The sequence below is a fragment of the Oxyura jamaicensis genome, chromosome 4 (assembly GCF_011077185.1).
Source record: "Oxyura jamaicensis isolate SHBP4307 breed ruddy duck chromosome 4, BPBGC_Ojam_1.0, whole genome shotgun sequence".
NCBI lineage: Eukaryota > Metazoa > Chordata > Aves > Anseriformes > Anatidae > Oxyura > Oxyura jamaicensis.
In genome coordinates this window covers 72,095,053-72,113,782 of record NC_048896.1, presented here as the reverse complement: position 1 = coordinate 72,113,782, position 18,730 = coordinate 72,095,053, and the positions used below count along the sequence as shown (strand labels likewise).

The 18,730-nt window shown below is 39.0% G+C and overlaps 1 protein-coding gene across 3 annotated transcripts; it reads left to right on the top strand.

The window, feature by feature from the left end:
• Nucleotides 1–1,612: 1,612 nt before the first annotated feature.
• Nucleotides 1,613–18,287, top strand: NSUN7 (NOP2/Sun RNA methyltransferase family member 7). 3 transcript variants are annotated; one of them, XR_004751041.1, is made up of 13 exons: nt 1,613–1,684; nt 3,064–3,423; nt 3,823–3,881; nt 5,429–5,559; nt 6,423–6,575; nt 7,887–8,070; nt 10,852–11,062; nt 11,753–11,896; nt 12,664–12,765; nt 13,298–13,412; nt 15,534–15,651; nt 16,053–16,832; nt 17,146–17,613. XR_004751041.1 is itself a non-coding variant. In XM_035326515.1 (13 exons), the coding sequence occupies exons 2-13, from the start codon at nt 3,111–3,113 to the stop codon at nt 17,846–17,848; spliced, it is 2,187 nt and encodes a 728-aa protein (XP_035182406.1). In that variant the 5' UTR covers nt 1,613–1,684; nt 3,064–3,110; the 3' UTR covers nt 17,849–18,287. The 3 variants fall into 3 exon arrangements, 2 of the variants coding, with proteins under 2 accessions (XP_035182406.1, XP_035182405.1); XM_035326515.1 differs by lacking the exon at nt 17,146–17,613 and adding an exon at nt 17,834–18,287 and having other exon boundaries at nt 16,053–16,694; XM_035326514.1 differs by lacking the exon at nt 17,146–17,613 and having other exon boundaries at nt 16,053–17,038.
• Nucleotides 18,288–18,730: the final 443 nt, after the last annotated feature.

The window sequence follows — 18,730 nt, the reverse complement described above, 5'->3', positions numbered from 1 at the left end:
GAGGACGGCGCAGCCCGGCCCCTGCAGCCCGCTCCCGGCCGGCCCAGGCCCTGCCGGGCACCCCCGGCAGCCCAAGCTCCCCGCCGCTGAGGGGCGGCGAGCCCCGGCCCGAGCCCAACGGCCCCGGGCCGCCCGGGGAGCTCGGTGCCCGCTGCCGCGGGCAGGGGCCGGCGGCGGGGCTCATGGAGCCGTGGGGGAAAGTGCCCTGAGGGCTGCCCCTCTAAGGGCTGCCCCCCTAAGGGCTGCCCGCCGCCTGCGGAGCCCGTGGGGTGGCTGTGCAGGTGGGTAGCGCCTTGCTGGGTGGCTCTCTGCGCTTCCTGGCTCGGCATGTTTCTTGTTAAAGTGGTGCTGCGGGATGTGCTTGTGGCTGGCTTTGGTGGCTTTTAACTGATCTTTTACATCCAGCTTCGTTAGTGGAGATTGGGATGGCAGGAAGCTTGGCAGTCTGTAGAAGCTCTGGGTCAGAGGGTCACAGCTGGTATTAGCACCTATGGTCGTGTGTACCTGTGAGATTAACAGGGTAAACTACAGTAGGTAGCTGCCAAAGATTTTCTCTGGATGTATAAGGAGCCCTGTCCATGCCCACAGCCACTTTGCATGAATTCCTGTTAGCATGATTCCCAGTAACGTGAATTAGCGCTGGGTGTCCTGCATTAGCTGGCATAACGCAAATGCTGAGGGGTTGCTTATTGCCTTTTCTGAATTGAGTCTTGGCATAGGCTTCCAAAAACAAGTGATAACTGAAGAAATAGTGAGTATATTTGAGTCTGTAGTGAGTAAATGTCATAGTTCTGTTCACCTGAGTTCATAAAGTTAAAGCTGGAGCCATCCTAAAAAACCAAGGGTTTATGTTACACTAGTTGACTTCAGCTCTATGTGAAGTTACATATAAACTGGAAGCATTTTTTTTCTGATTTGCTCTTCATATCGATCTATATTGTGTGCCACAAAGAGTGTGTTTGTCTAGTGCTGTGCATTCAGTTTGTAATTGCAAGGCTGCATGGGCTGTGGGCAGCTTTGCTTGAAACAGAACATTCAAATAAATGAATCCAATTTTTCTTCATTGGCAAGCCTCCTGGTGGAAAGGATGGTGTATCTCCTGTGTTTGGAAGTGATAACTGAAGAATCAAAGATTTAAACCTGTTGGCCTTGAGACAGTTGTATTTGGTGGATATCCTGTGAGGGTTCCTGACAAATGTTTGGTGTATCATTCTTTCCCAAATGGTTTAGAGACTGAGAGCAAAGGCCACACCAAGTTTGTTGTTCAGGAGCTTGAACATAAAGGCTTTATTCTCTCACGCCCACATTCTCTTCATGTGCTGTTCCTGGGACTTTCCTGTGGGCTTAGTCTTAGAGATGTAGAACCCTTCAAATATTTGAGTGTGCCAGCTGAGGCCTCTACTCAATCACTGGGGAAAAAAGAAAGCATGTTACTCTTCCATTGTGAACACCCCCAAGCCTCTAAAGGTGCACTGACTGGCAGAAAGGTTATGTAGCTCAGTTCCCCAGCCGCCTTACTGCTCAGTGCTTGCCACATTCCTACTCTACTACTAGAAACCTGCAGTCTCCTTGTCTTCCTTGCTATTGTTTGTACTTAGTTAACAGTAATTTGTGTTACAGGAGTCTGACAGCTTCCATAATACAGATGTTTTCAGAAGAGAGATGTTTACATCCCTTTGCCCAGGTAATGGACAAAATCAATACCTTTTTTTACCTTGTGTTGCTACTGGTAGTCTTCATTGAACTGTTGTGCTAACAGTGAGCTTCTTGATCATTGTTACTGATTTAGTGGATTATGACTTGGAACCAGAAACGAGGAGATACTTTCCTGCCTGTTTTCAGTGCTTTCACAGCTAGTGTTGTCCTGAGATGCATCTTTGGGATCTTGAGGGTTTGTTTTTTCTTTCCCCTCAACCAAGTAATCTGTTAGAGATTCATTTCTTCCATAGATAAATGGAATGGGTCTTTTCTCTGCTTCCTCCCAGCAGAGCTTCCTATTAATCAAGCTTGGTGTTCCCACCTTGGCATACAGTTCAGTAATCCAAGCTATGATTAACAGTACTGCAACAATGTGGTGTGTCTGCACAGGGTAGAGCACTGTCATCTCATCTTTATTAAGATGACATTTGTCTTTGGGGAAAGTGTATTCATTGAATCATCTTACTAGCAGTGTCAGCAAAGGCAGCTTGTCAAAGAATTTATAACCAATAATCAGGAATTCTACAAGGCTTGAAAGTCCTGACACCACAAAAATTGGTTCACCTGCCCCTTATTCTCAAAGTAAATATTTTGTGTTCAGCTGGAGGAGGGGTTTGAACTCCAGGTCCCTGTTAGGTGCTGTCCTCATTTCTGTGAAATCAGGAATATCTGTCCTCAGATCAAATAGTACAAAGTAACTTGACAACATTTCAGATTTTTTTTATTCAAAACATAAGAGTTCTGGTTTCATTTAGGTAATCTGAAACTCTACTCTAGCAAAGGTCACAGCTTTCTTCTGGTAGAACTACTTGCTAGGTTTCAATATGACATCATAAAATAAATTTACATTTGCTCCATGGATCCATCGGTGCCGCACCTAACACTAGGCACATTGGTGCTTGACTCTCAACAGAAGAAGACATTTGTCTGACCACAGCATCTTTTCCCAAGCACCAAGTGGTAAGACAAGAGGAAATGGCCTCAAGTGGCAGCAGGGGAGGTTTAGGTTGGATATTAGGAAAAATTTCTTCACTGAAAAGGTTGTGAAGTATTAGAATAGGCAGCCCAGGAAAGTAGTTGAGTCACCATCCCTGGAGGTCTTCAAAGCACATGTAGATGTAGAGCTTAGTGACATGGTTTAGTGGTGGACTTGTCAGTGCTAGGTTAAAAGTTGGACCAGATGATCTTAGAGGTCTTCTCCAACCTAAATGCTTTTCTAATTCTATGATAGACTTACACAAGTATATATGTATTTGCAGAATTAGAGACTAGAAACAAATTCTATTGAAAATCTGAAATGAAGGTAAAAGTGTGTTCTAGTAAAAGAAAATGTCATAATTCAATGCAAACTTTGTTTTTTTGCAGAGGCAGCAAGCCTGTGACTTGCACTTGCCCAATCAACAACTGGAAGAATGCCAGGTTCTAAAAGTAACTCGGTGTCTTTTCATGAGGATGTTACGAATGATACTTCACACTTGAGTGAAATGAAAATTTCGGATGTAAAAGGATCTGTTGAGAAAAGAACAATGACTCTGATTGGGAAGAATGGCTGTCATGACTCCGTCTACATAAACGCTGCTAAGATTTTTCAAGGCATTTGTAATAAAAAGCCTAAAGATAAGATGTTAGTGCTGTATGGTGATGACTCAGTATCTCCTGTGCTAACTTTTAAAGATGAGTATTCCCAGCGTGTATCCTATGAACTTGCTTTCAATGCTCTGAAATGTGAGTACAAAACTTTTCAAAGAATTGCCAATAGAAGTGATGTAGCAGGGAAAAGTGTATGAAATCTAAGTGTTCAGTTTCTGCCTGACAGCAGAGTTTTAGGTAATTTTTTGCAAATTAAGTAGTAGGCTACTACTAGACTAGTAGGATCCCTCAAATATTTAAATATATCTAAGTGTCAGTAGTGTTTTGTGGAATCAAGCATTTAAAATCTATGCTTTTTCATTATGCTTATTTAGAGTTGTTACTGTTTGTGAGTAAACTGGCCTTTAATTTTCATAATAGGAACTTTCAGGCTTTTCTCTAGTAGTTTATAAGTTTTTATTTCTCCTGCATATAATTTTGTATTTTATAGTATAACTTGTGAAGGTTTTTTTGTTTGTTTGTTTGTTTTTTCAGATCAAGAGCTTCTTGAAGAAATACTGCTGGATAGTTGTCTTTACCCATGTCAGTCAATAGTAAGTGAACATTTTTTTAAGGAAATGTATTTTGTATTTTCTCAGTTGATGTAATCAGAATCTTTTCAGAGGGTTCTGACTATATGGCAGCCTGAGAGTGAAATATCGCTGTCTTTTTTTTTTAGTTAGTTGTCTAAAGTGTTAATTTCGAAGCTACTAGATGAGTGTTGTACCCTGATGCTGGGAATTAAAAACTTCAAAGAAAGAAACTAGGAGAGTGAACCATAATGCTTACTGCAGCGTATTACCTGCTCTGTGATGTTATCCATGAGCCAGGAAAAGAATACTAGAGATTATAGTGTTTGACCAGGAAGTTTGACTCCTGGGTTCTGTATATTGTTATGAGGTAGTTCCAACTTGTTTGCCACTTCCCAGGAGCATCCTGAACAGTCCTGCAAGGAAGGGTCCTTTTCTTCCCATTAGTGTGATGCTGCCTGTTGAACGCAATGTATGGCTTGCCCACTTTTAGTGGATGTAAGAGCAAGGTTGGCCCAAGTACAGAAATCAGGGCTTTTGAAAAAGGAGGGAAAACTTTTGGATTCTGTTTCGGTTTCCTGTTGTTGTTACTTTAAGCAGTGCATTCAGTAAAATAACTTCCCTCTGTGCTTTCCTTCCCACCTGTGTCCCCTTGTGAGTGGAGAGCACAGAGCAAACCCTACCAGACAAAAGAAAGCGCTGAACCCAAGTTTAATTTCCTGGACAAACTGCATGGTGTACAGTCATTGTACTTGTTCTGGCAACAGTAGGTCCAGCTTACTCTCTCATCATACTTCCCTGCTGTAATGAGAAAAGAAAATCTAGAGGTGGCAGAATAATCTGCTATTCCTTCTAGTTCGTCTTTGAGACGCTTTTTGAAAATTGTAAGATGAATTTGAACTGATGTTAGTTGTGAAGATTGATGTGAGTAGGCCAATGATCTAACACTAACGTTTGATTTTCAGCTTATGCTTGTAAGGAAATGAGGAAATGAAATTTAGGTAATCACATGTTTCATGGTGTGTCCCTAGGAACTTGAGTTTTCTAGCTTGTTTCAGTCATATCTATGAAAAAGTAGATGTAACTGAAATGCTTGTAACTACTCTCTTTAAGGAGATGCTGCCTTATTCCAACGTTTAGACATCAGAAAGAGATTTTACATCTGTCCCAACTGCAGAGTTGTTTAAGCTCATCAGTTGCTATAGATCAAGGAATCCTGCAAGAGACAAATTGTCAGAAGCTTTTGTTACCTCAGCTACTGAGGGAACTACTTTATGAGAAGAAAATAACTTACAGGTTTAAATTCTGATAATAGTGAAAGTTTTTAAGATACCTATGTTAGCTGTGTGTATAAAGGATGTTTTTAGTTTTGATAAGCTAAATAACATTTGTTTTTTATTATTTTTGGTAGCTTACTAATTCTTCATGAGACTTATTTTCACTTTCTCAGAAATAAGTGTTTCACCGGAGTTCTTATGCTTCTTACGTGACTGCTGTTTGATATGGATCTTTTTGCAGAAGTAAGGCAAGCTTTGTGCCATGTTCGTTATCTAGTTGTTTTTCTGTTGCAGCCAGATGAATTAACCAGCTTGCTTGTTGTGATGCTCTATGACTTCCAAGACCGAAAGTTTGAAGCACGAGAGATTTTTGATGAAGAGGAACCTTTAGCAGAAGTTAGGAAGATAGAACATTTTCTATATAGGTATGCATACTAGGAATTTCTTTTTTGTTGATACATATTAGCAGAAACATAGATTTTTCATAACTACTGCTGCTAGATATAGAATAACCCAAAAAGTTTGTGAACACCCTAAACGCAAGGTATTCCTGGAAGGCAGTAAGCAATGTATCTTAATATTTGAAGTAGCTCACCAGTGATTTTTATTTGGTTTGATTTCATGTATCAAGATTAGGCATAAAGCTTTTAGGAAGAAAAGACCAGGAATATTTCACCTGACATTTCATGTAACAGAAGAAAAAGAGAAGCTGTGGTTGCCTTATCCCTAGAAGTGTTTAAGGCCAGGCTGGATGGGGCTTTGAGCAACCTGGTCTAGGGGAAGGTTTCCCTGCCCATGGCACGGGGGTTGGAACTACGTGATCTTTAAGGCCTCTTCCAACCCAAACCATTCTATGATTCTATGATAACTAAACTGACTCCTGGTTTCCATCATAATTCTGTTGTTTCTGTATGTGCTTAGAGGTCATCTTTCTTCAGATGCTCATTCTGCAAATGCATGTTTGTCATTAAATAACTAACAAAAATGTGATTATATTCCACACATTACAGTTACAAAACATATTTGCCTTGTTCTTTTAAAGCTGAGAAAATTGACTTGTGGAGTCACCTGTCATAATTCCAGTCCTGTGTGTATTCAAATAAAATAGCTTAAGCTATACCACTATATAGTAAAATGCCTCTAACGACGTATTTTCTGTAACAGCTTGCAAAGCAAGGTTTCACTGTTGATTTTTGAGCAAGACACTATTGTAATGGAATTGTTGCATGTCAGTAGTTGGTGCAAACAATGGTAAAAACATATTAAACCTGTGACTATGTTTTTGTAGTTTTAGGATCAAATTGGCAGCTGCACTAGCAAGATGTCGCATCAAACATGATGCTCTTTCAATTGAATACATTCTACCAGAAACCATACGGAAGCATGAACAAAGGGCTGCTGCCTTACCTTTATGTGTCTGGATAAATACATTTAAGACCAGGTACCATCTTAAAAGTATCACATCATATTTAAGTTTTTACATATGCTATCATATAGGTCGTATACACTTGTTTTAGATTTTCCCGGCTATATTATTACCAGTAACTTAAGTTTCTTATAGCGAATTCTGCTTAGTTCAGTAACATTGCCTTATGGTTTTTGGAAGTTTTTATATATTGCAATAATGGTATTCATAAACTGTAAATGAAAGATAGAGGTTGTTATATTCTGTTGCTTTAGAAAGTTTAAAAGAACTATATGGATGAAAAAGTTCTAAAAAGTGGGTTTATTGCTCTAAGCGATAACATTGGCCAAGGGTGCAGAGACAGATGCAATACTTAAAACTGGTGTTTATTCTGCAAGGGTAGCATAAATGTGAAATTAAAGTACACTTTTTAAAGTCATTAATCAGTGTATCACTCCATATGTACGCTGATGCTCCCAGTCCCATAGTGGTTAAACCATAGGTTAACCATACTGGTTAAAATAACTTGTTATGCATTCTGTTATACAGATAATGCACTCTGTCATGTTTTTAAGATATTTTTTTAAAATACTTTTGTCTTGGATCAATATTTTGTGCTTATGTTACAGGCTTTTTAAGATAAATAGGTGTTTTATACCAGTTGTAATTTTGTAAACTTTATCTAAGATTAAGCTGAAAGCTGCAGTGTTGACTCCGCATTTAAAGTACTATGTAAGTTTACAGCACCATCTAAAACTGCATTTCAACAAACATGTTTTGGTGTATATATATTTAAACCTTCATTGTATATGAAAAAAACCTCAGCATTTATGACTTTATTATGTTTACACATGGAGTACTTCAGATATTAGCTGTTAAATACATTGGTGAGCTGAACTACTTTGAAAGCAATTGAAGGAACCAAGCTCTTTCAGCAGTAAATTTGCTACAGGGTCTCCAGAGCACATGGACATTTGTACATTGATGCTTTGAATCATTCTCTGGAGACACATGCCTCTCTCTTCATTTATGTTATCTGACTTACTCAGACCTAATGTTTTGAAATGGAACTTAGATGTCTTAAATAGTGTGAATTCCCCTCCTGCATTAGGCAGTATTACAATTTTGTTTTTACATGTGTGTATGTGTTTGTGTGTTTAGTCTGTAAAAATACAGGTTTTAGATACGCATAGTGTTTTACATGCCTGCAGGTGTGTGTGTATAGTGTGTATATATACTTACATATACACTAAAGAAATAAAAGGCAACAATGCAGATCATCAGTATCAATGTGAATTACAGTGCTTAAATAAGTGTCGTATAATGATCAGGGCTTTATGTTGACAGCCTTCAAGATGTCATCAGAGATTTGAAGAATAAAGGATTCACAAAAGTTGAATCTGTGTCAGACTTCAAGGGTTACGCTTACTGTATGGACCAGCATTGCCATGATGTATTGTTCTTCCCTTCCTCTCTTAAAGAAGAACTGCTTAATTCAGATCTTTTTGCAGATTGCAAACTCTTACTACAGGTGAGTTGATGTCACCCTTGAGTGAGTGATATTAATCTGCAAACTAAAATAATGTTACATTAGAATGAATGTATTGTGTCTGTCCTGCCCAATCCGTCAGGCAGAAACGTATTCTCAAAAGGTTTTAAATTTTTTTAATAATCAGAAGTTCAGAAACCAGTTCACTTATTAAATTTAACATGCAAATGCTAGTGCTTGTAATTCATAGTTATAATTAAGTTAGTAAAGTGTTTTAAAATTAAATTTAACTTTAAAACTGTGGAAAAAAAAACTGTGAAAATAAACATCAAAAGTGGTTGAAGGGGCTGCCTCACTTCTGAAAACGTGAAGAAAGTTTCTGTGTAACTCAGCGTACATTACCCCCACTTAGTAAATAATGGTATGCTAATATTCATAATATGTAGTTGAAGGGGATTATGAATATTTGTGATGGAATAATGATAAACAGAACAGAATATCTGAAGTTGGAAGGGACCACAAGGATCATAGAATCATAGGAATCCTAGAAGGGTTTGGGTTGGAAGGGGCCTTAAAAACCATCCGGTTCCAACCCCCTGCCATGGACAGGAACATCTCCCACCACACCAGGTTGCCCAGGGCCAATCCATCTTGGCCCTGAACGCTGCCAGGGATGGGGCATCCACTGCTTCTCTGGGCAGTGTGCCAGTGCCTCACCATCCTCATAGCAAAGAATTTCTTCCTAATATCTACTCTAAACCTACCCTTATCCCTTGCCCTATCACTACACTCCCTTACCAAGAGTCTCTCAAGCTTTCTTGTAGGCCCCCTTTAGGTACTGGAAGGCCTCCATAACGTCTCCCTGGAACCTTCTTTTCTCCAGGCTGAACAACTCCAGCTCTCTTGGCCTATCTTCATGAGAGAGGTGCTCCAGCCCTCCAGTCACCTTCATGGCCCTCTCCCCTGGACTTGTTCCAACAGGTCCATGTCCTTATATTGGGGTCTCCAGAGCAAATGCAGAACTCCAGGTGGTGTCTGATGAGAACAGAGGGGGAGAATCACCTCCCTTGACTGCTGGCCATGCTACTTTTGATGCAGACCAGAATATGGTTGGCTTTCTGGGCTGCAAGCACATGTTGCCAGCTAATGTTGAACTTTTCATCTGTCAACACCCTCAAATCCTTCTCTGCAGGGCTGTCCAGCTCCTGACTTCACTCAGGGCTACCTAAAAATCAGACCATGTGTCTGAGAGCATTGACCAAACACTTCTTGAACTCCATTAGGCTTCGTGCTGTGACCACTGCCCTGGGGAGCCTGTCCCAGTGCCCACCCTCTGGGTGCAGAACCTTTCCCTAACCCCAGCCTGACCCTCCCCTGTCCCAGCTCCATGCTGTTCCCTCAGGTCCTGTCGCTGTCCCCAGAGAGCAGAGCTCAGCGCCTGCCCCTCCGCTCCCCTCGTGAGGGAGCTGCAGGCCACCATGAGGCCTCCCCTCAGCCTGCTCCGGGTTGGACAACCTCAGCTGCCCCCATAACATCTTGCCCTCTAGACCCTTCACCACCTCTGTTGCCCTCATTTGAACACTATCTTAGTTTTGTGTCCTTCTTATGTTGTGGCACCCCAAACTTCTCACAGTGCTCCAGGTGAGGCTGTACCAGTGCAGAGTGATGATGCTTCTTTGTTTTGTGTGCAGCGTGGTTCTTAAGTTCTTATAAACCCCACTGGTCTCTTTCCTGATCTGCAATCATTGACCTCTCTAGGCAAGATTAGTCAGGGGTTCCTGTTGTAGAAGTGTGAGTAACCCTGCAAAAAAAATGCAACCAGAAGTTATTTAAAGTGTCTAATGACACTTGAATGCATAGCAGAAACATTTCAAAGGCCACTTTCACTTGATGTTCAGCATTTTCTGGGAATCTTAGCCTCAACGTTTATTACCCAAGTTACAAAGTAATTCTGAACATCTCATTTCAGTATATATATTTTGAATAGTAGATTCACAGAAAAGAACTGCACACGACAGCTCCGTAGGTCATGGAAGCATATTCTGAATGTTACTATTTAAAAATTTTCAAAGTGAGGAAACAGAACCCGGAAAAGCATCATTTCTGTGTAGTGGGACGAGGTGGCTCTTGATTGGTGTATATACAGAGATACTAATGTGAACTTAAAGTGCTGCTCCCCCACCCCTAACATAAGTGTTTGCAAGATTTGGTCCAAAAGTTTGCACCTGTGCTTCATGTCTTCATGCTGCCATTTCAAGGAATTTGATAGAGATGTTTGATATATATCACTTTTTCCTGCTCAGTATCTGTAGTATGATATTATTTACACTTATTGTCTATACTTTCTGCATGCAAATCTGTCTCCATGTTGTCCAAATTTAAGCAAAATCTTACTCTTTGATCTGTAAGGGCTTCATTTCTCCTGTGTAGCTCTCCTTTTGGAGCTGCATGAATAGCTTTGCTTTTCTTTGATAAGCTGCTCCTGAGGATGAATTTTGCATATTACAGACCATGTTTGTCTTTTCTGGAACTGTCATTAAGAGTTCCCTCTTAAGAGGATAACACGCATACGTTTCTTTTCACCCATAGATGCTATGTTTTATTAAGCATTAAACTATTTAAATTTAGTGAATTTGACTTCCAATGTTTGAGTTTATATTTTTTAAAAATTCTGTGTTAGCTATATCTGACTAGTTTTTCTCCTTCCCTCTTTCCTGTTTGTCATGAAAATAGTGAAAGAATTTTCTAATTTGGAAAAGAAGGGTGGCACTCTTAGAAACCAAATTAATTGGTCATATTTAATTTTGTGTCATTGTTTTATAGGATAAGTCCCGCAGTCTTGCTGTACACTCTGTACAGGCGCTGCTGAATACGGATGGCGACGTTATAGTGGCTCACGTAGGTTCCCATCTGACCATCGCTCATATGTCAGCGCTGAGAAATCACAGCTTGTCCAGAGTTTTTGTCTGTGGTGTAAAATCTTCAGCAAAAGCAGATGAACTGAGGAACTTGTTCAATCATATGGGATGTGAAAGTATGTGTTTAAACAGCTGGTTTGCTTAAGGTATTGTTATATAGGTGTGATATCTATATATGAGGTCTATATATGTTACGTGTTCGTGATATCTATAAATATGACAGTTCTATCAGAATTTAGGATCACTTGTTTGAGGATTGGGGAGGGTAGTAACAATTTATTTTTTGTCACAAGGTGAACTGAGAACTCTTCAGCTACAATCAAGCTCATCAAGTTTGCAGATCAATCATGTCATAGATTCAGACTCCTGACAGGTCATGGCAAAGTTCTCCACATAAGTAGTTAATATATAATTTTATATATGTGGTGGTGTCTGGGAACTTTGGCATCCGTGTATTTGGTGCCTTGGCTGTTGCTTTCAGGTTGATTTATACCTGTTTGTGAGAATGTTAATCCAAAACCCATGCATTTGTCCAGCTTACACAGAGGACGTGATCAGAACAGAGTGTAACAGGACTGGCACCCCATTATCAGTCTCTTCAGTGGAAGTTGCTAAGGCCTAATCCAATCTGTTTGAAATCAGTGGGATATACTTTGGAGGATCTGGTCTAGCAGGCTGTAGCTCTATGGAATTTTGAGGAACACCATTGTTTCTTCAACCTTATCACGTTAAAATTAGGCAGGCTTGCTTTCCTATGGAACCACTGAATTCCTCCCCCCCCTCTTTTTTTTTTTTTTTTCTTTCAGATATTCAGTTGTTATATGAAGACTTTACTGAGATTGGACCAACAGATCCCAGACTTCAAAATGCAAAAGTGATTTTGTTGATACCACAATGCTCTGGACTGGGTTTTAGTAATCCAATAGATTTTATTTTAAGTGAACATGGAGGTAACTTTTGATACCATAGATAGCACCACATACTTGCTGGTAGAGATAGTGTTCAAGTATTGTGACTGGGACATAACAGCTGCTTCAATAAATTGTATGATTAAAAAAACAAAACAACAACAACAAAAAAACAACACTCCTTACCCCCAAACTTCCTTTTAGATTTCTAAATTCAAAAAACCATATATTAAATGCCTTGCATAATTCTGTGTGTGTAATGGATTTCCACAGTAGTCTCCTTATACAAAAGAGAATAATGCATAATCAATTATGATTTTTCCATATAAAATGAGTAGGAGTGTATTTGGCCTAGCTGAGGAGTCTCAGTATGAAAAAAAATGTGTGGCACTGAAGGATTTTGTAAAAGCAATTTCAAGTCAATAGTGTGAAGTTTGAGGGTTGTTCTGGGTGGCAGAGTATATACAGCACTTCCTAAAGTAAAAAGACTATAGGCAGGAAAATTTCATTCAATATACCAATGAGTATATAGCTTTCCATTAATCACATTCCTTTATTGACTGTTTATCTAAGTCTATTCATTGTCCAATTCTCATTAAACAGAAACAAAGAAGAGGCAGTAGTAATTAGAAGTAAACTTGAGAGGGAAAGAATTGTTTAGGCACTCCTTGGTATTGTAATTCATAAAGCCGACCTTCCCACTGCACCTGTAATGATAAAGTTTGTTACCAAAGCTTTTTCTGCTAAGAACTGAATTTTAAGACACTAATAGCAGTAGTATTAATAAATTTACAACTCTTTGCATTTAGATGCAGGATTGCTAAGAGACCTTTTACAAGGATCTGTGGCTAAGGATAAACTCTGTAGTCTCGCTGAGCGGCAGCTTACCGAGTTGATGCATGCAATGAAATGTAAGTGTGCTGGCTCTCAGGCTTCTGAGGACACCCTGTAGTATCAGCTTCATTGTACTACAACCAGTTTTAATATTGTTAAAGTTATGCTGACTATTAATTAGCAGTAAGTGTGTAACCAAAACCTCTAAATAACGATCCTCACAACTCTAAGGGTATTTCTGTGCTGTAATATTCATCAGCTGTTAATACAATTATCTTAAGGTTTGTGTAGAGAATGGGTTGAGTCATTTTTTGGAAAAGTTGTCAATGTAGTCTGACTCCATCTTCATGCTGCTACTTTCTCCCCCCTCCCCCCCCCCATTAGCAGCTGTGTGAAAAGACTGGATGCAGCCCTGAATTTGTGCTGAAAACTGCAAATATTTGAAAAGATATTGATTATCCTCCTGCACATAAGTTTTTTAACATACTTTATTGGTAAAAGTGACATGCAAGCATAATTTTCATGTTGCTTTTGGTTCTTACTAAACCACTGTGTGTATGAAGAATTATAGCACTTATTTTATATATATATATATTTTTATTTTTGTAGTTAAAGTACAAACTATTGTTTACTGCACTTCTTCAATTTACCCAGAAGAGAACGAACTAGTAGTGAAAAAAGCACTGGCATCTGGTGTGGAAGGAAATAAACTAAAACCATTTAGGTATGAAATGAATAGTTTTATCTATGGAAAACTTAAATTGTAAGTTTAAGTTGTAGCATAATTCTTATCCTAGACTGTTCTGTCTCTTCTATTAGATTAACATTTAAAATAGTTTTCTGCTGCCTCTGGTGCTGTTCCTTTTGATGCTATGCGAGTACTAAGTAGTACTCAACTTCTTCATCTATTGCTTTCACCCTGTAAGTAGCTTAAAGGAGAAAGAAGCTAGTTTAAGATAAAACGAGACTAGAAGTCAAGGAACTTGCTAGTGTGCTCTCAGCTTCTTACCCAGAACGATCAGTTCTAGGAAAAAGGAAAAGGAGAAAGAAGGTAAGTCTTAAAATGAGAATGTAATACAGAACGAGATCCTCTGCTGCTCAACAGTTCGTGCCTATAGTTAGAAGGGTTGACTTTTGAGGGGGGGGAAATGTTACAGTTACAGAGCATCCTGTGTAATCATAATAGATGCAAGTATATATAGATGACGAAAGTATGTGTGTTTGTGTATACTGTATATGTAGTTAAAACATGGCAGCTGTCAGCCTTGTCAGCTGAAGAAGCTGTTAGAAGTCTGATGGGAGTTTTGATTTTCCTTTCAGTCAGCTGCATAAATGCAAACAGTTGTTACTTGCTTGCACATAGACAAAACGGTTGATTAGAGGATGAGGGTTAAGAGCTTTTGTTGCACGGGAGAATAAAACTATTTTTCCATATTTATTTTATTTTTTTTTACTATCCTAGATTAAGCTAATGTCTTGGCCATCAAGATAGCATTCAGTGTATTTACATTTTGTATGATTAAAATGTTAAAAGTTAATTATGGAGAATCCAAAGACTTTGAAAAGAAAGATGTTACACGTACTAAGATACAGTTTAATAAAATGCATCTTTCTTGCAAGTCACTGATTGAAAAGAGCAACCTGCTGGAAACTTTACTCTAAATGGTATGAAATCAGGGCATGTCTTGTCAGTGGTGCTGTGCTAGTCCAAAAGTGTTTGTGGACTCCTCCTGTAAATTATCTTTTTCTTTAGGATTTGAAATTCTGTTAGTCTCTCATGTCTTGAAGTCTATGCACCTGTTACTGCAGGGGAAGTGTGAGGACCTTGGAACACGTAGGTCTACAGTGACCCGTGTACATCAATCAGACTAAGGATTAGCATTAGTTTTGCATTGGATGGCTAGATCTAAAAGCAAGAATCTCCTGTGGGTAATGGGGCATAGAGTTTTATTTAGGAATGCAAGGGGTGGGCCGTGAGCTTTCTGTTTTACCAAGTTCCAAGTGACGTACAAAAAAAAAATCTAGGTTACAATGAAAACCTGTGAATAGTTTCAGCGTTCCCATTAGAAATGGACAGGCCAACCAAATCAGGATATTGTTTACAAATATTGAATATACTTCCCCATAAATTATCTTGGAAAAAAGCTCTGCCTCAAGAGGATCACTAAGAAGGGGCTGTATCTTACCAGTCCACAGCAATGTGGAGAAAGGTAAAAATTGCACAAGGACACTTCATCACATATTTCTGTCCTACAACATTAGCTCTTGCCCTCACAAGCTAAGTCGTTGAGTCCTGTTTATAACAGCTGGACATCACTGGAATATAGGAAGAGCATGGGAAAAGGCTACTTCTTCCTTCCTCCCTCATTGATGCATTACAAAACTGTAAATCTGAAAAGCTGGAGCACTGGTTGTTGAGGTTTAAAAATAAGTAAATCTTTCTAACCTGATATCTAGCTTACATGTTTTATTTATTATTACATGTATTATTATTTATTAAGAGCATATGCTTAATGAATCAAAGCCAGCATCTTTTCAATTTCTGTGTACTGCTGAGTGTTTGGAGAGCATTCCTAACTTCCTGGACAACAATCCAGCTATTACAGATCTAAGATGGAATGTAGTTGTTAATTTAGTTAATTTTATATATATATATATATATATATATATATATTTGGTGGTTAATATAATTGAGTTCTCATGTCTGTCTTGAACTGCCTTTTTTTAAAGTGAAAATAGGCTTTTAAAAACTGTCATTGCAAGATATAATTTGGAAATTGCTTTAAATATTTTTCATTTTATATCCTTAAATATTATATCTTGGTCATTTCTTTATTTTCTGCAGGCTTATTCCTCCTGTTTTTCCTACGTGCTCCAATCCAGAGTCCTGCACTGACTTTTTTTTCAGAACAGAACTATCAGAAATTTCCAGTGCCTGTTTTCTAGCTATTATAGCAAGAGAGGTAAGCTAAGAAAATTACAATTTAAAAGCGCTACACACACAAAAAAATACTGTCGTTTTCCACAAAAGAATATATAAAATAGAACAGTTTAAAAACACACACACACACAGAAACCCTTGCTCATCTTTGGAGGTCTCAAAAAAGACCAAATATCAGGGGAGCAATGCTGCAGATTTTCTAGAGGTAATTAATTGAAATGTGCAATTCCCAGGGTTTTATGTTAAGCACAACTTTCCAACGTGCTTTTTATGTCAGAGCAGTTTGTGGTCAGAGCAGTCTCTTAATCTAGGTCTGTGTGAGTAACATTTTTAGAGGAAATAGGCTGTTCTGAGGAATCAGATTCATGTGTTGCGTTTACAGCTGTGGCTTACGTGTATTACTGTTCCCTTTGAAATTTTCAGAAAGACTCTTCTGAAAATGTGTCCGTTCAGGACATTTTGGCTCGTGCTGCAGCTAAAGGGCTACTGAGCAGCACTGCAGAAAAAACAAAGGACGATGAGAACAAGCAATGGAAAACAGCACAACATGGAAATGGTGTTACTGGTAGTGGTACAGAGCCAAAGAGGGCCGAGTTCCCTCACCATAAAGATATATCTAATATTAATGCTGCAGTTTCAGTATCTAAAGCAGTAACTAAACTGAGAAAAAAGAATGTCAACCAACCAGTCAGATACGTTCAACCGAAGAAACCTATCAGCCCAGCTGCAGGCACAGGTCTTCCTCGAGTGGTGCAACACACAGCTCATTTGCCATCTGTTGGCAAGGGGCATGGAAGACAGATGCTTGCCAGAAAGGCGCGTGTAGAACGCAAGAAGCTTGTGTTGAAGCCTGTGGAAATTGTTTTGCCTCCAGTGATATCACCGTATGTACGTCCCCAGCCTGGGATGCCAGCTTCCAGTTCCTATTTTGGCTGGACTGGAGCAAAGAGCTGGAGTGAGAGGGCGCTTCCACCGCCTCTGCCTAAAAGCGGTCAAACCAACCGTGCGAAGGAATCGGCCGTGGCTGCAAGAGTCCTTAAACCTTCCCCCAGATTTACAGAAAAGGTAAGGATTCCTGAATATATTCATTCACACACTTACATTACAGTTTATCTTTATTCAGGATAATCTTACTATGGGAAACATATTATGGGATGTCTGCATGGAAACAGCCATGTTAATCATGTAAAATCAGTAATCACATTTTAAAGTGAATGCAGCTCAGCTGTATAAGTCTGGGGGAGTGAGGTAAAGAATACTACAGCTTTTTGCTCTACACTTTAAAATGACAAGTTAAATCCTAGTTTTCTTTTTCCCCATGACCTGCATACATCTGTATGAATATTAAATATATAATTACATATTTAAGTGAACCTACATTTAGTAAATGATTGTTTGTGTTTACAAGTGCTAGAAACTGTTTTTGTAAGTTACCTTTTAGACTGTGACACATGGAAACTAAGCCTTGCACAGTGTGCCAGTTAGCTCAGCTTTATTTCTAAAACTGGATGTGACGTTTTGTACAGCACCTGGCCAAATACATGGCTTGCTTTCTAATATTTATTCCTTCAGTTTTTACTCCCATGTGCTTAAAAACTATCATTAATGGAAACTAGATAAATATTCTGATACTAAAAATAATGAATTATCATAATAATGTACTGTCAGACATTGCCACCACTCATCTGAGTTGAAAAGAGGCGTTACTGTCAAAGTAGGTTATTTTTATACATAGTACCACTAATCATCTGAGTAATGACTAAACAGAGTAGTTTGTCTTTCTTTAGAAATTAGCTGTGGGATTCTGACCTGCTCCCTGTTGCAAGCAAATGCAGAGTAACTGGTAAATACCTATACTTGTTTTATCGTCTGAGCACGGCATAAAAGGGACGCACGCTTTTAATAAGTGATTTATTGTTAAATATGGTTAATATCAGTATGAAAATGGCAAACTGACAGAATGACTGTGAGAGGTAGCTTGGGGATTGTTGTATTGTACTGGTGCAGAAATGAAACAAACACAGCACAGCAGTCCAGAAGGGCAAAGGTTTGCTGTGGCCCAGAAGAGAAGTTTTCTTCTGGGCAACCATTTAATATACTCGATCTCTATGTAAAAATGCCTAGTGTCAGCAATATGATACAGAATTGTAAGGATTTAGACCTATCCAGAGAAAATGTTTTAACATCTCTATTTTTTCCCTTAGCACCCGTCAAGGTAGCTGGATGAGCTTTAGAAGAAAGGATGTATTATACCATCAGTGTAGACAGCTGCCTCGTGTTCATCTCGTAAATATCAGTGCCCCACCAAGTCAGGGAACACTTAGTGTTTTTAATCCGCACCAGCTGTTGTACCCAGTCATCACTCACCCGCTGTGTATCCTTGTGTACCCGTGCTCCTTACCTGTTCCAAGGAAAGGATAACCTCTGTTTCTGGAGAAACGGTAAGGATGTATCTAGACCTGTGTGCTTGTAATGTACAGAACTGAAAAGAAATCCCCATTTTATTTCAAAACCATCTTAAAGGAGGATTCCGCGCTAGACAAAAGGAAAGTAAGGAGTTCTGTTTTTTTAAATACTGTTGTTAAATGCCTTAAAAAAACTTCAGACATTGTGTAGTTAGAGAAGTGAACTCAAATTAAAAATATACGTATATCAAAATTGGTGTCACTCATTTATTAGTTACCTTTGAAATGAGTTCAAGATGAACACACATTTGTCTGATGACAGATACACTGGGCTACTTAGGTAACAAACATCATGGTGTTCCACCATTGGCCTTATCTTGCTTTGCGAGGTTTCAGTCTGAAATGTTGTGGAGGCTAAGCCAGTCATAAACTTGATCTTAGCAAAAATATCAAAGAGCTCGTAGAGAAGATTTTGATTGAGCAGGTCACCAGCGTACACTGTAAGCACCGAGCATTGCATAGTGGCAATATCTGGGGCTGACTTCAGATGTCTTGTAGATAGAAGCCTGAACGCTCCATTAAATACTTTAAAAGTGACTTTTTACAGTAAAATTGTATCTTATGTAACTAGTTTTCTGCAATCTAGTTACATATTTGTAATTTTCAACTAGATTAACTGTTAATTGAGCTTTCCAG